This window comes from Mchenga conophoros, linkage group LG13 (genome assembly GCF_057382185.1).
Source record: "Mchenga conophoros isolate Kocher_MC1m ecotype Shallow Benthic linkage group LG13, M_conophoros_male_GT1.1, whole genome shotgun sequence".
Lineage (NCBI taxonomy): Eukaryota > Metazoa > Chordata > Actinopteri > Cichliformes > Cichlidae > Mchenga > Mchenga conophoros.
Window position 1 is genome coordinate 20,630,719 of NC_140538.1, and position 17,545 is coordinate 20,648,263.

Genomic DNA, 17,545 nt, shown 5'->3' on the forward strand with positions numbered 1-17,545 from the left:
TAGCTAGCGTGACAAAGAACAAGCACCTCTGGGCTGAAGGAATAAAGTCAGCTGTGAGCAAGAGTGAATTGCAGTTGAATGCTTTAATGCACTTCATCCATACCACAAGGTGCAGTGTATCCAGCTAATCCAGGCTGGCCCGAGTCTAAAGCAAGTTAGATACTGACCAAAGTCAGTATCTAAGGGTCAGTGGGTACAAGCCTCCTTCACACCAAAACATATACTTTTCTGCATCTACTAAGTTACATGAGCATCTGTACAATAGGTAATTATTTTTATATATGTTTTATAATAAAAGTTAATGGGTTTGTTGCTGTTACAAAGCTGGCAAGCATTCTTATGACTCTTGTATGTAGAGATACCAGTCCCTCCATGTCACTGTAACATGTGAGGCAATAAAAATGCTAACTATAAGCTGAATAAATAAATGAGACTTGAATAAATGAATTTTATAGTTTCACTGTGAGCAATATTCTTCATAGCACTATAATAGATGTGGACGCCAGCCCAAGCTGTCTACTTATTAGACACCAACAAATTGAGTCCAGATTGGTTCAAGACACTGATGTGGAAGTAAGGCCACATAAACCCAGACTGCATCATGGAACAGCTTTACTCCAAGGCCATCATCCAGCATCATCCTCCTGCCATCCCCTATGGCAGTCTTAATCCTCCTGCGCTACGGAGTAACATTCAAGATGAATGATACTGATGATGGCATGTCCTGTCTGTCTGTCACGGAAATGTTTGTATAACCATGATTTTTGTTTTTAACCATGACCTTTTTCATTCACACCACAAACGTAACACTTTTATTGCCTCAAAAACGATCCGTGTCTTGTGCCTTACGTAACTTGCAAAACACTCATAGATGCCTTATGTAAGACTATTACATCTGCCAAATAGTAGCCCCTTCAAGGGTAAAATGGAAGATGAGGCTCACACCAGTAATCGGTTCCAAGTCAAGCAAATTCTTCGCTTTGTGGGTTAGATCTCAACGTCATCCAATCTGCGTATGGACTGAGGAGATGTCTCTGCCTCTATCAAAGATTGGAGGTTAAGGCTAGGTTTAGTCAGACTATGAATGAGAAAAGACGTGAAAAAGATTTGACAACGCTCAGCAACATCAAAACTTAAATATGTGCCTTCAAAAAAAAATTGCATTTGTATTAAAGAACACTATCATTATCAGGATAAGTGCAATGTTTATGGTTTAGGGTGAAAAATCTTTTTTAGTAAAGCGTTCTGTCCCTTTATGCCAAGCAATGATTGAATTCAATTATATAGTGCCAAATCACCACAACAGTCATCTCAAGGTGCTTTATATTGTAAGCTAAAGACCCTGCAATGCAAGAGAGAAAACCCTCAACATCAAACAACCACCTGTGAGCAAAAAGTTTGCGACTGTGGAAAGAAGAAAACTCCGTCAGAACCAAGTTCAAGCAGGGGGAACCATATGCTGCGACAGGTTGGGGGTGATGGGAGGAAGACGGGATAAAAGACATAGTGTGGAAGAGAGCCAGAAATGAATAACTAAAGATTAAATGCAGAGAGGTGTGTAAGCACACAGAGAGCAGCCTAGGCCTATTGCACTAAGGGAGAATTTAGGGTCACCTGATCCAGCCCTAACTATATGCTTTATCAAAAAAGAAAGTTTTAAGTCTAATCTTAAAAGTAGAGATGGTGTCTGTTTTGCAAATCCAAATTAGGAGCTGTTTCCACAGAAAAGGAGCCTGAAAGTAAGCCTGCTCTATTGGGGTGATACAGTACTATGAGGTCTTTAAGATAAGCTGGGGACTGATTATTCAACATCCCGTATGTGAGGAGAAGGAACTGAAATTTGATTCTAAGAAAAGCCAGGGTGGAAGAAAAATGCTGTCTCTTTCTAATCTCTGTCAGTACCCTTGCTGCAGAATTTTGGATCAACTGAAGGCTTTTCTCAGGGGGTTTTAAGGACACCCTGATAACAATGAAGTAATAAATGCATCGACTATTTTTCAGCATCACTCTAAGACAGGATGTTTCTAATTTTAGATAATATTGTGTGAATGTAGTCGTACATATTTATTTAACATACACACTGAAGGACAAAAATGGTCAAAAATGACTCCAGAATTCCTCACAGCGTTACTGGGGGCCAAGGTAATGCCATCAAGAATAAGTATCTGGTTCAACCCAGTAACATGACAAAACGTGTAATTAACACGCCAGTCCACCGTGTCCATTTCACGCTTTGGCTAGGCAAAGCGTGAAATGGACACACATGCAGAAGTTGCATTACCAGCAGGGGGAGACGCTCCCCCGTGAATATTTTCATGTTTGCTTGGAATAAAATATCTCCCTCGGCTGTCACTGCACGTGACGGCAACTTACTGCAACGTCGGCATGCGTTCATGTGTGAAATGGAGATGGTGGACTATCTGTTACTATCCGTGATATCATGCTCAATTAACTAAGGTGAGGACATCCCAAAAAGAACGCTGGTTTGAGCGGGGAGTCAAGGAGGCCATTTATGTGACCAATGGTCATGACAATTTGCAGTCAGCCCATTATTAGTCAGTTGTGCTAGAGTCAATGATTATGCAAATGTACTGTTTATAAAGTTGGGGAAACCTCAACTGACACTGTGGAAGTCACTTGGATGAGTGACGAAATAGCTAGCTACGTCCACATGAGCAGAATGAACCTTTTTTTGGATTGGGTTGTCTGGTTAGACATTTTTAAACACTTAAACTTACACAACACTTACACCTAAAGCTGTTTGTCTTAAATTATCTTACATTATCTGCTAAAATGAGAAGCAATTGGAAATAAATTGTTCAAGCACTTGATTTAGAGCCTGGAGCGTTTCCCAGGTGTCACAGGGCGAGAGTTGGGGTACACCCTTGACGACGTACCAGTACACCACAAGGAGACAAACATTGGAGGAAGCTGGAGTTCCTGGACAGGGTCCATGCATTAACAGGGACAACATACAAACTCCACACTTTCATACTGTAAGTCGCTTATATATACTGTGATGACTGACATTACAACGTAACCAATTACAAACGATCATGCATAAAGGCTGAAATAATCATACAGGAAGTTATAAAGCTGGGTTCACATCTACTTCTTTAAATTGAATTTTCAAATATACCGCATACCCAAATGGAAATATTTTAACAGAATTCCAAATACATATAAGAGATTTGATTTAAAAAGCAACATCTTCCAGTTTTTGAAACAATTCTGGTTTAGCATGTGGACAAAATATTACTTTACCGCTAAGTGGTTCACTGGTGAGCTGGTGGGTATTAAGTGATTAACTGCATTTCGTTGCCCTGTACCTGTGCATGTGCAATGACAATAAAGTTGAATTCTATTCTATTCTATTCTATTCTATTAACAAGATTATATATAATAGTATTAGACAAAGATACAATCGAAGGGAATTACTATTACACAAGACAAATACATGCATATACATCAAGGGTAGTTTTTTTTTTCACATGAACAGTCGAATCGCCTCACCTTGTTCTGTGTGATGCAATGGATGGCTCTGCTGTGGGCATCAGGCACCTCTGAGGCAACTGTGCCTTTGTTCATGTCAAATACTTGAATAGACCGATCTGACCCACACACCAAAACAATGTCTGAAACAGCTTGTTAAGTAATGTTTTAACATTTTTCTCAGAGGACCAGCACCTCAAACAAAAATAACATATATTTAATCAACTATTTTCTATCATTTACAACCTTGGTAGCTTTTTAGGGCCGTGTGATGTATTCAGTCAAAAACTGAATACAATGGTTTGCCTTCCTGTAGACACCTTAATTCATTCCATGCTGTTTTATGTAAGTAGACAGAAATGAAAAGAAGGCCTTGTAGGCCTTATTATGGTGTACACGGACACTCCTACTAAAGAACAGTGTTAAAATCTCATGAGATATTGTAACAGTTTTAAAAATCCAAAATATTTCATACACACTTTGACCTAAGAAGGCTGCCATTATTTTATATGACCAATCAATTTTATGATTTAAACCTGTTGCATCCCACAGCTATCATTACAAAGTCGCTATTTCTGACAGACTGGTCAGTTTCCACAAGAACTTAACATTACTCTGTCTATGCAACTGATCCATTTCACTAAGAAAAAGAGCTCACAAATGCTGTTGGTTATACGTGACAATTTTCACTTATGAGTCTAAATGCTCTCAGATAGCAAATGAAACTTCAGTTTTCTGTTTTCTTACCCTTCCCAATTCAAGTGCATAATCCTTGCTAAAGTGGCCACTTCGGGACAAATAGCAGTGGCTACCATTCATCTGCAATGAGTGTTGGCTGTCAGTTCACGGTTTACCTCAGCTGTCAATATGTGTCCATGTCTATTTACTATGGAGGAAGCAGTAAAACTCTGTGAAAAGAGTCTGATAAGAGGATATCCTGACCTTTTCTGTTAATAAATGCTGCTGTTAGTGAAACTTTCTTAAAAATAGATCAAACACTTTTAGACACTAAGTGAATAAACTCTTACACGAATGTAAGCAAACTGTTCAGAGGGAAAGTGTGATTTTTAGGACACTCAAGTCTAATGTTTGCTGGCATAATGCTGTAACAACCAGCTGTTATTGTTGTTTAGCCGGCTTGTCAGCTGTGCTGAGACGGGAAGGTCGCATGTCTTATCTGCTGACAATAACTAATTGCACAAATACTGGGAATAAAAAAAGCACGTTTATGCATCTTTGCATGTGTTAGATCCCTGACTTCGGTTCAAGAGATAAGGTGAGGTGAGGAGGAAGAGGATGAGGTGAAAATGAGGGAGAAGAGAGAACAATGGTGGAGAAGAAGGAAGACATAATTAGAAAGAGACAATGCAAATGCACATGTACAAATGTGAAATGGTCGTATGTAGTTTGAAAAAACCTACTGTATCTTACTTTTTTCGTATTATTAATAGACTGATTCTAAGTTTATGAGAAGGAATACATATAGTGTAAGCCATACTTTATCAATGCAAATTTATGAGTACAATATTTTTTTGCTTTTTTTAAATTAACTAAAATAAATAAACTAAACATTTTGATTGAATTCCAATTATATGTATATCTGCATATTTACATATGTCATCACCCTATATGCATATTCTTTTTGTTCTGTACATGGTAGGGCAAAGTGAACTAAAGTGGAGCAGAACTGCTCCTGAGAGGACCTCTTATTAGTGGATTTATTGGAAAATAAATGCATTGTAAACCCTCAAATTCCTCACATTCCTAAATAAACTACAGAAAACCTCATTCATTCACAGGTAGAATCCACAATGGAAGCCCTGGGGCAACATCTAAAGACACCATAGACAAACTGCTGTGGATGACATGGGAAATGTCTGTGTATGTGCAGTCTGAACTGAAACACCTCTGCTGTACGAACAGTAACAACAGGAAGAAGGATACGGGAGAAAAAATCATTGATCGCAGACAAGGCAGTGATGTCTGTTGCTGATGTTGTCGCAAAGCATCCAGCCAATTTGCTGACACTCCGTTGATGATATCTAAGGAGAAAAAAGCTTGAATTTGTCTCACTTTCTTCACAATACATCCATGTGTATACATCTTCATGACAAAAAAGATTATATAGGAATTCAGCTGAAGACCAATGAAGAAAATACATACATAAACCAATAGTTTACATAGCATTTATAAGGTTCACATGGTAAACTGTTGTGTATCTATTTACATGTATGAATCACTTGCAATTACCTTTTTATGTCATCGCGTGTGATGTCCAGGTTATACAGGTACAGGTACAGAGAGGGTCCGGATGCCAGAAGTACAAATTTGTCGAGATAATAAAACTGAGCACCTCTAATGGGTTTGGAGAACATTTTGTCACCCTAGCAGAGACAAAAATCAGCCTTAATAGTATTTTTTTTATTTAATTATTAAAACATTTGCAAGACTTCAGTTTTACTTCAGTTTTTACTTCAGTCTTACTTATACTTACTTATACTAGTATACCAGACCACATCTCATCAACACAAACTTAACAAACTTTTTCTCACAACTGCAACTCTCAGAAGCCGTTTGTGATCCTGGCTCACCCAGACATAGCCCTTGTCCCTGAAACGACTTGTATTCATTGCCAAGCTGTTTCACAAAAATACCAAGCAGTCAAAGGCTGTAGACCCAGCCAAACTGTCTAACTGAGTGAAACAAAGCAGGGATGATAAGCATCAGATATGGGGAGACCTTGGAGCTTAAGGACAGACCCTTGTTTTTACTTGGCATGACAAAGCAACTGAGTGTCCCATTAAATATGATACCCAGTGAGGTAAGGAGGGTCTGCATATGATCAGAGTTTTGGATGCTCCAACTTCAGTTGAGGCTTCGATAGCAAAAGTGCTATCACTGCGCCAAGAAACACATTATTTCATAATTGCATTAATTTGGCTTTCTGTGTTGGCCTCCTTGTTTTTAAATTCCATTAGTTTTCTAATTAGCAGTGGAAACATTGAATTGAGCAAGTTCTGTACAAACATGTCCAAGATACAATCTGATCATTACACAGAAATTGTCCTATTATAAAGGTGTGCTATGACTGAATTTTATGAACCACAGATGGAAATGGAAAAAGTTTGAACATTTTACCTAACCATTAACACATCGGAATGACAGAAGGAGATCTGTAGGGGACTAAAATCCTTCCAACAATCACACTGATCTTTGAAAACACAAGACAAATGTGTGGAGCTATCTATTAGTTATCTGTAGTCATTTTATTGAACTTCTACATCTATTTTAATTTTTTTAGACCTTCGGAGAGAGGACATTTTTGCAATATGAGGTCACTCTGGCTGGTCTTTATTACACTGGTTTTTATGGTTAGAACTTGGACTTCCAAGGAATGAGGGAAATTTCATAAAGGCTTAAAGTAGGCCATGTAGCTGTGATGGGAGATTAAGGTGACAGGGAGTGAAAGCAAGAAAAAAAAAAATAAGACACTGGTATAAGTGTATGCACATTCACTGGGGATTTACCATGATAATGGCAGGCTCTGAGTTACAGTGAGTCCAGATTTGGAGTGACAGGTCTTCTGACGCACTCAGCCACCACCGTCTGCTAAGGCTCCAGCTCAAACTGCTTATTGGCTTGTCATGCCCTAGATAAAAGAAGGCACGACTTTAGTAACCTGGTAATACAGAGTGTGGCTACAACATCTACTTTTATGGTACTGCTAAGAGAGCCAGGCAGACAGAAGAGAATATGCTTGTGGTGACCTACGTGTCACCTCAGCTTCTCTCCTTTTATCTCTGCTGCCCCCTTCTGGAGACCTGTGATCCAGCTGCACTTCAGCCATCGAGTGATGCCTGACATGCAGGGGTATTCTTTCTTTCTCTGTCAGTGTTAATTTTACTGCCCGGGACCACTCGTCTCAGAAATGCTTTAATCTTTCACACTGTATATAATAGCGACATATGCTTAGTTTAAACCTAAAAGGTCTCAGGAGAGAATGTGAGCCTTTCAACAATTATTGCTCTGGAACATAAGCAAACCACACTATTCTGGTAACAGAGAGCTCAGTGTTTAGTTTTTGACAGTGATAGCTTAGTGAGTTAACTAGAATTTTCTTTAAAACTCTCATGTCAAGCCATGCATCCATTTCAGAGTAGGTTCAGGTTATTCAGAAGAGCCCAAATGAGTTATCCAAGCCAAGAGCAGACTTATAATTATTAACATACTTCTTATCTCTGTGAGGTGCCAACTCTTAAACCTTAGCATCATTTGAATCAGTTAAGAAGTTGTATGTCGAACATAAAAAAAACCCCTCTTTTGATGAGAAACACAAAAATATCAAACAAAAGTACAGGTACTCATCTCTGCATCGCACACCTATGTAGACAGCTGGAGCGCCAGTAAGGCAGGACTTGTACAGTAACAGTGTGCTGTCTCCAAGACCACACAGGATTTGTTTTCCATCACCTTGGGAGAGACAAGGAAACACGGGATTGTTTTATTAGGATTTTTCAGTCCGCAGCTGATTTATTACAGCCAAAAATAGTAAAGCAGCCTTTAAGACACAACTGTGAAATGTTGTGTTTGAAAGAGGAACATTCATCTTGAGAAAACAGCAACAGTGAAACTGTTTCTAATATACTGCCAGCTATTTTTCATAAATTATTGTTACCTTACTTCACCCTTACAGCACAGGATGGACAATACTCCATGCAGTCGACAGTTATTAGATCTACTAACGGTTCGACATTGGCAGGTGTTTCTAATACAATCCCAAATCTGACTTATAGCCTCAACCTTTAGCATTTCAACTGTTTAAATAATAGTTAAAAACACATAATAATAATAGACAAAAAGACAAAATTACTCATATTAACCTACCTGAATACTGAAGACATGAGACATGCTTCTTCACGCTCACATCAGCACACGGGATAGCCGGTGCCACACTGTCTGCTGGGTAATCTTTAAGGAGGGAACCTCTAAATGGCAAAAGTATGTTCACTATTCACATTTTATTAACACTGTCTTTTAAATGAAATTAGCTTAGGTCGCTTACGTATTTCCATCAGCCTTTTTCCTAGAGGAAGAATTTTTTTGAACATTTGTTTTGGGTGAAAACATGATCCTCCTGAAAAGAAGATAAACTAAATTTAAAAAAAAAAAACATATACAAACAACCAAATAAAATATATATACATATAGCAACTATATTTTACCTAACAAAAAGGAAATATGAGATTAAAAAATAATTAAGCGAATAAGTGCTTTAAACTTTGGACAGACCAATAAACTGTAATCTGATTATCTATATGGCAAAAAGTTATTCTGTGATCATACCTCGGGGCACTAGTATATCCAGATGACTTCACTTTACAGTGGAAAACCAGAGGCTGGTCCTTTACACCTCCTTCATTGAAAGATAAGATGCTCATTAGGACACCAGCGAAGAAGTGTGTATTATAACGAGTACATATGTCTGCATTTCTAAAACACGAATCAATAGATGGTGCAGTGGCAGGATGAGGTAAGATTCTTTAATATTGCTAAAATGACAATATATCTACCAGTATCGTGAAGCAGTTTCATATTTTAAAAGGAGGATTCAAGATTTCTGGGTGACCACTCCATGCTGTAAGCATTAAGTGTATCCATAAAGCCATGAAGGGTGATGGTTCACTATGAGCTCACTTTTTCCACAGCCATTAAAATTTGTAAGCACTTCCAAAAACTGTTCTTCTGTCAAACAAAGGGGAAGTAGGAAAAGGTCATATAGTCTCCAGGGCCAGGCGTATATATACGTACACACTCTCTGGTCACGTTAGGTACACCTTGCTGATACTGGACCTAACCCTCTTTTGCCTTCAGAGCTGCCTTAATTTGTGACTATATAGATTCAACAAGGTTATGGAAAACTTCTTTAGAGATTTTGGTTCATGCTGACATGACAGTATCACACAGTTGCTGCAGATTTTTGCACTGCACATCAATAAAGCAAATCTCCCATCCCACCACATCCCAGAGGTGCTCTATTCGATTGAGATCTGTTGGCTGTGGAGTTGATTTGAGTACAGTGAACTCCAAGCTTATCCTGCTGGAAGCATCCATCCAATGTGCAAACTGTAGCATTTAAATGATGCTCAGTTGGTACAAAGGTGCCCAAAGTGTGCCAGTGATGATAGGATGGAAACTTCTGACCATAACTGTATGTTTAAACATGTTTAAGTGTACAAAACCTGAATTGCATAATTCACCTGGTATCACAACAGTTATGTAGTATTTAAATGTTAGGTAAAGCATTAGTCCTTTTAAGTTCTGTGAGACTGGTGGCTTACATGCAAAACCACCTTCCACTTCTCCAATGTGTTGTGAGACGGCATACTAAGTAGCTTTTGCTGCTCCAGAACAGATTACATGTTGAAAAGTAAGCATTTTAGGCCAATTAAATGGAGACGCAATCACTTGGCGTTGCTTAATGGCCCTATTGATCTCCTGCTGATATATAATGGTGCTTTAGTTTTACGGGGCAGTAAAAATCCCATAATTTACGCTGACTTTACAGTAGACAGTTATTTGAAGCAAAGTGAGAGTTTCAGACAAATTTCCAAGGAAAGTCATATGTGCGTAAAATCACAGCAGTTTGCTGTGCGCTTGTTTTACGGCATTCATTATGAATTAGCCTAATGACAAAAATTATTCAAAGATGTTTCTTAATATTCAAATCCTTTAGTCTGGTTCAGCACATCAGGATGTTCATTGTCTGATGGAACAGCTACAACACCCCAAAACTTTCTGCTCACAAAGTGAGACAGCTGTATGCTCTCCTCAGGTGTTTACCTGTTTACCTCCTGAGTTACTAAATAGGACATTATTCAAATATTCAAACACTGAGGTCAGCATATGTGTATGTAAGGAATCCCTATGATCCAGGTTTCAGGCTGTAAACACTCAGAATCTAATAGTTGTTCCACGCTCGTCTCTGTTTATCCCTAATATGGTCATTTGTAGCACAGATCTCTGGATCTGAGCACAGAAGCCCACCCACCAACCTGTTGTTAATGAAGGGAAGCCAAATAAAAACAAAATTACATAAAGGGAGCCAAAATGGCTTGCTACAGATAAAGGCTATTCTAGCTGAACTTAAAAAAAGCACATACAAGAGCCCCTTTGAAACATCCGATACTCTTTTGTTTGTTTATTTGTTTTATAAGAATTAGCCAACCAAGTCATGTTCTCAATCAGTCAACCTCATTTTACATTAGCTGTACTGACCTGTGATGAGAAGAGCAGACAGTAGCAGACAGCAATGTGAGTAGAACTAAAAGTATCAGAGGCACCTTAGTAAGCTGTCACAGAACTACATTACAAACATGAAGCTAAAGTAAGGCCACAGTGTGTGGTCTGTATCAAGGTAACTGTTCTTTTGTATTTATACCTTGTAAAACTACATGCCCACATATTTAGGTATAGACCAAGGTGACGTTGAGAACCTCAGTTTCTCTATCTCTCTTTAATCTGGTTTCACAGCATTTTTTTTTCTCTGCCATCCAAGATTTTACATCTTCAAAACAGTGGAGGCAATTAATATAGCTTGGATCACAATGCTTTATGGGGAAATACAACTCATACAGTGGGTCCAATCATTTTCAGTTCATTATTTGCACTATTTTCTGTTCATTCTGTGAGAGAAGATCCTGTAGATCACTGCAGTTTAGTGGGAATTTTAGGGTCCAATGGCTTCTAGTGCTTCAAGGAGGGAACTCTATTGTGCTCCATGTCATCTGCCTTTCTTTGTTTCTTTATTTCATTTTATTCTTAATAATTTGTGACACCTCAGGTCAAACAGTAAAGCTGTCTATTCTCCCTGACAGAGAAATCTAAATGAATCAGATTCACATCTGCAGTATTTTCATACTGATCTGATCACTCTATGGAAAATGTGTGTTGTGCATTGCTCGCAATTTATTCAGTCCTTCTGTTTTACTAGTTCCCTGAAATCCTTTCTATAAAATGACTTAATTCAAGCAACAGCACTCAGGGGTTATAGTACACATCATGCAAAAAGTAACAGCAGCTGATTATAATCATCTCAAAAAGCCAGGAGTCTTCAGTGCATGTGTAAGAAACCTTCAGTGGTCTTGCACACATGCAATGGAAGAACAATTCTATTTCCAAGGATCTTGGAGGTTTATTGCATAATTTGTATACAATTGTGTAGATAACTTTACGAATACAGAATGCATGGAGAGCAGCATGCTGGGTTAGTGTGTAAACGTGTGTGGTTTTTGGTCTGACAGTGCAGCCGCACGGCACTTCTAGACTCTTCAGTACACCCCCTGCACAGTCTGGCACTGGCAAATTCCTCAACTCCAGCTGTGAGGAGACAGCTAATACTGCCTCTCAGCACTACCTCTCTGTATGATGTATGTATGTAAATGTCAGTATTTAGTAGGTCGCTCCAGGAGAACAGTTCTAAGTCGCCAGATCCCAATCATAAACTTTATCTGTGATCCTAATGGTCCACCAGAGAAACACAAACAGGCTCACTTTACCTATGAATCCACAACAGGAAGAAGCAGCCAGTCAAAAAAATGGGTTAATGTAAAAGAAACCATCAGTCTGCATGTGCTGCTCTAACTGAAGTACCTGTTTATGAAAACAGACAGTCGTATAAAACCCCAACAAAATGAGGGGAAGGAATCTTTAAATTGTGAATGTTTGCAGATAATGAAGATGTTCTCAGTAACTCCTGAAATTGCCCAGCAGACTTTTATTAACCCAATAGTAAAATTTAAGAGGAACAAATCCCCTGAGATTGCATCAGGAAAGACCTGTTAAATAAAATCAAATAAAAAATTGACAAATCAAATATGCGGTGCTACCTGCTGTGGCAAGCCCTTGTGAATAAGGGAGCTGTTGAAAGTGGCTTTTATATGTGGTCAAGCAAAAAACAAAAAACAGATAATGAGCCAGTCATGAAATAAACCACAAAAAGGGTCACATTTTTAAAGCTCAAAGTCTTCAGATAGTAGTAGCTTTCTTTTTATTCTGTGTGTATGAGTATAAGTGAGAGGTGAGTGTTCGGGGATGCTGACCTTTCTTTTTAGGATGGCTGGGCTCCTTCCTCTTTAGCTCAGTATTGAGGGGAGAATTGGGCAGCGGAGGAGAACTGAAAACAAGAGAGGGGTGAAATGGAGGGGAGGGCTGGGGGAGTTACTGGAAATGGAGGAGCACAGCATTTTCCACTCTTATGGATTATTAGCCCCTCTGATTTCCAATGCCATGATATTGTTGACTCATGAAAAACCAGATGGCATGAATGTTTGTAATAGAGGAAGTTAATATGGAAATGTCAGAGTCAGAGGGCATTAGAGGCAGGAGGCCAACTTTAAAAAACAGCCCACAATCATATATAAGCTCAAATGACCAGACTAACAAAACTGTATAAAGGCATTGTTTTTGCAAGTTGTAACTATCCCAAATGATTATGCTTTGGCTCACAAATAGCAAATTTGTTAAAGCAGACAAAAAGCACATTACGTTGATGAAATTAGTCCTTATTGGTGCTGCTGGACTTTGCTAGGTAATCATTTATGGAGTTACGGGTAATGGCTGAATGAATGTTCCTTCTTTCTCAGAGGACAATTTAAAACGTTTGGCATTTAAAAAGTAATCTTATTGTGACTGTTAGCTTACGTATGCAAATTTAAAAGTTTAGAATCGTATAAAGTGCAATCACTCACTAGCCAGAGCAGTTTTGTGCTTATTTCAAATAGTTAAAAAATACTTATTTTGTCTGTCGTTTGTAGACTTTTTTTTAATCTTTTTTTATTTTATTTTTCACAAAACAAGTAGCTGAAATGCTTGCTATTATACTACCCATAAAAAATAAAAAGCAAAACAAAGTTTTAGACCTCAAGTAGCTACACTACAAGGCCACAGTGTCCCTCATCAAGTTCTATTAAACTTGAATTTTGGTTTTGATCAGTAAGATGAAGTGAGTAGGAAAAAAAGGTTTTGTCACTGTAGATCATTAAAATATTGTATTGCTACCTAATATTTTTCAGTTAACTCCAGCTTTACCTTGGGAACACTGAAAATCCTTTGCCACAAGCCAAGGGCCTTCCTAGGTCATATAGACGCACCTCCAACATGACCACACATGGGGTAAACAAAGAGCTCACTAACATCAGCATCTGTGTGGGAAATAAATTCAATCAATTAAAATTTTAATAAAATAAAAAACACTATTCTTGTAGTAATAATATATACATAAACATGTGTTTTAAGCTGTTAGACTGAGAGAACATTAAATAATTGCTACTGTTTTACATAAAAGTTAGCCATTGGTGAACCATAAACTTGGTTATTTAGCAGAAGTTTTAAGAAAAGAACAAAGCAAAGCTGTTTAGGGATCGGTTTTAATGCTGCAGCCATTTTCAAAAATATTGTATGTTTACATACCAGATATAGTGCCAGACATGGGGAGAGGTGGTGGGTGCATTTACACTCCAACAATCATAAAAGTTAATTTGTTAATATTCTCCTGCTGAGAATACGTGTAACTGTTTACATTTATTTCCTACAGAGTTTATTATATTTGGCAATTATCCAAAAGCCTATGGAAATCTACTTTTTTCTATGATGTTGTTCTGGCCTGTCTACAAATAGACTGCTGCACTTTATTTTAATTTCTACTTAGAACCTTCAAAAGTTCAGTGACTGCATGTTACATGGTTGTGACACCAATGAAATCAGTTTGCAGACAAACACACATTAAAAACATTATATCGCACTATCCTAACTAGTAAATCCTATCTCTTTATACTAAAAACAATACCAGCAACACTGTATTAATGATAGAAGTCAAGCTGAAAAGGCAATTTTAATGGAAATACTCACAGAGTTATCACACCCTGGAGAGATGGTCCATGAGCCAGCCATGGTGATGCTCAGCTTAGGGTAATCTACAAGAACAAAAATCATATTCATCATCATGTGCTATCACATTCAAAAAAGAAATGACCAGTGGAATCTCTCAGGGGAAACCACATGTTTTATTGGAGGCATACCAGAGTTTCTTAAAGAAAGACAGAAAGATGGGAGAAGGCATGTCCCCAGCAGCCTACCTTTGAAATATAGCGCTGTTACCAGTTCAGACGTAGCCAGATCAACCACATACAGACCATCAGAGCTTCCAATACAAAACCAGCTGTTGTCACTGCAGGGCCCCCAAACAGAAACATATGGAAAAACCATGTTAAGGGGTTTTCTCGCAAAAAGAATTTTTCATTTGGGGTCAGACAAACGACACAAAAGATCAACATATTGATGTGATGAAGTGGCAAGACATGTACACCATAAAAGTATAGGCCTTGATTCAAGTTACCTTTGACTTCATGCAGTCTAAACTATATACATTCAGCACACTGGAAACTAATACCACAGAGAAGAAAGGAGCTAATAATAATGGATTGGATTTATATAGCGCTTTTCAAGGCACCCAAAGCGCTTTACAATACCACTATTCATTCACTCTCACATTCACACACTGGTGGAGGCAGCTACAGTTGTAGCCACAGCTGCCCTGGGGCAGACTGACAGAAGCGAGGCTGCCATATCGCGCCATCGGCCCCTCTGGCCAACACCAGTAGGCAAGTAGGGTAAAGTGTCTTGCCCAAGGACACAACGACCAAGGACAGAGAGCCCAGGGATCGAACCGGCGACCTTTCGGTTACAGATGCGATTCCCAACCCCCTGAGCCACAGTCGCTCTGCTCTTTTATCCACTTCCTGCTCTGGGCTGCATGTTGAGGTTTTGAGTTTGTGGGCAATTTATGTTTGGAAGGTTTTACATTTTTGTGCATCATTATTTTCATACTACTATGTGGAATCTTACTTGAGCAAAGCCCGTGAGCTACTTTAGTTTGGCACATCAAGCTGCACTGTGAGAAACATACATAACATGCTTTAGTTCCCTAGTGTCCCAATTTATTTATATATTTAAGCTTTGCTTTTCACTCTGACACGTCAGCATCACTGCTCCTTCAACCCCTCCACCAACACAACATCCACAAGTCTCCAGAGCAAGATTTATTTATCAGTACCCAAATTTATAGAAACATACTCGCAGGGAATGATGAGCTGGAAGTCCAGATGCCAAACTCTGTTGTGCCAAACTGTACTGCTGTAGTAAATCAATTATTTCAAATGTGTGCTGTCTGAATAGTGTCTAAACACTGATGCTAACAGTGACTAGAAATGATTACTTTGTCTTATACAATGAATATGTGGCTTGCAAAGAAACTTCAACGACTTCAAATGATCACACACTGACTCTGCTTCCACTTGTTCTGTATTTCACTCTAACAGTAAAGTGTGAAGTCAGTAAGTCGCTGAGCTCTGCACTGAGATCACAAGCTTTCCTTACAGCAATTAGGAATCATACAAATCTAGTCATGTCTGCGTGTTTTTCAAGTGCCTGCCTCCTGTCACAGCAACAATATGTTTCAACGGTCTGAAACTTTATGCTTCGAGACAGCAGTTTCCCGCGCCGTGTGAAGTTTCCTTCAGGTTTCCTGTGAGTGTGTGAACACGTGCAGCAATTAGTCCATACGGATGTGGCATGTCATAAGGACTTTTTTTCCAGGAGCTTGTGACACTGTGTTAATGGCAAAAATGTGCAGCTTTTTTTTTTTCTTTTTTTTTTTAATTTGACATATGTGTTTTAAATCATTTTGCTAATATTCTCCTGGATGACATACCATTTGCACTTTGTGGAATAATAAACAAAATAGAGCCCTTGAGAATACATATAGCTGACAGTCGTGCTTTATTAAGATTCCCTGTCAAAAATGAAGAGAACCAGATCTTCCTTGTGCTAAAATCAAACAATATGATCCACTGAGAGGGAGGAAACGAGTAAATGAAAGGCTTAGATCTAGTTTTTTCTTGTGACTAATGATTGAAAACTAATTGTAAACTACATCTACAACTCTGTGAACGAATCCATTCATCCACACTGTTTAGTTTATGTAGTTTTACCAGTTTAAAGGAAGTTATAATAAGGGTCAAGGCACCTATTCCAGCTAAGCTGTACTTACTTTTCTTGGTCACCATTGATGTCTGATAGAGGCCTACATAAAGCCATTTTGAGAACAGGTTTTGAAGTCTCCACTTTATCAGCAGACGATTTTAAAACACACCCTGGAAGAAAACATCCAAAAGTAGCATAAAAGTAACTGAGTGAACTTTTCCAACTAGTTTAAAGAACTATCTGTTTCATGTCGCGTCACCTGCTTGATGGCTCACAGTCTCTCGGTGCATTTGATGTCTTTTTTCCATCTTCTCAAGGTCCATTTTGGTCACTAGGTGACACTTGTGGTCGTCACTGAGAGAAAAGCACCACACCTAAAACAGACAGTTGTCTTTCAGCTCGTGGAATTTCAGTGTCTGAGCCTTTTGAGCTGCCGCGTACCTCAGTCACTAACCTGTCCATCAGTTGAACCGGTGATAAGATGCCTGTCCTCTTCCAAGAAGTATGTAGTGAGCAGTGGAGAGGCTAAAAGATTAAGGAAGTTCAATATTTTCAAACCTTCAAATTTTAGAAAATTGAAAACTATGGTTGAATAATCATAACTAATTTACTTTATGCTAATGGAGTGGCTTCTATCACAGGAACCCTGGGTACAGAAGGGAGAAAACCCCAGAAAGAGATACCAATCCTTAACCAACAGCCTAATCTGACATCCCAGTTTTTATAGTCCTGTTTTAAAATAGAGTTATCATTTCTACTGTACAAAGTGAATAAGAGTATTGCAGGCTAAAGGGGCGAAGCTCAAAAGAATGAATGTTTACCGCTTCACCAACATGATTTAAAATATTTACGTCATACCTGAAAGCACAAACGACTGGAAGAAAACAGCTTCAGTTTTTAAATCCCACACCTGACGAGACAAAAGTAAAAAGCTAAAAGTCCAAGTAAGGTGTGCACAATTTGTTTTTCTAAACCATTACACATCACTGTGGCTAAATAAAAAGTGTAAAATTTA

At 38.5% G+C, this 17,545-nt stretch overlaps 1 protein-coding gene across 2 annotated transcripts in view; it reads right to left on the minus strand.

Moving 5' to 3' along the window:
• Positions 1–17,545, minus strand: part of wdr27 (WD repeat domain 27) — a 50,946-nt gene that overhangs the window by 31,216 nt on the left and 2,185 nt on the right. For both annotated transcript variants that reach the window (XM_085297130.1, XM_085297129.1), the window contains exons 5-20: positions 17,389–17,440; positions 16,985–17,055; positions 16,790–16,904; positions 16,598–16,700; positions 14,625–14,716; positions 14,398–14,462; positions 13,579–13,691; positions 12,591–12,664; positions 8,836–8,905; positions 8,555–8,626; positions 8,377–8,477; positions 7,873–7,962; positions 7,020–7,141; positions 5,743–5,876; positions 5,437–5,534; positions 3,514–3,635 (exon numbers count right to left, since the gene is read on the minus strand). In XM_085297130.1, the coding sequence (XP_085153256.1) occupies positions 3,514–3,635; positions 5,437–5,534; positions 5,743–5,876; positions 7,020–7,141; positions 7,873–7,962; positions 8,377–8,477; positions 8,555–8,626; positions 8,836–8,905; positions 12,591–12,664; positions 13,579–13,691; positions 14,398–14,462; positions 14,625–14,716; positions 16,598–16,700; positions 16,790–16,904; positions 16,985–17,055; positions 17,389–17,440 (1,494 nt within the window). The remainder of the gene's footprint in view (positions 1–3,513; positions 3,636–5,436; positions 5,535–5,742; positions 5,877–7,019; positions 7,142–7,872; positions 7,963–8,376; positions 8,478–8,554; positions 8,627–8,835; positions 8,906–12,590; positions 12,665–13,578; positions 13,692–14,397; positions 14,463–14,624; positions 14,717–16,597; positions 16,701–16,789; positions 16,905–16,984; positions 17,056–17,388; positions 17,441–17,545) is intronic.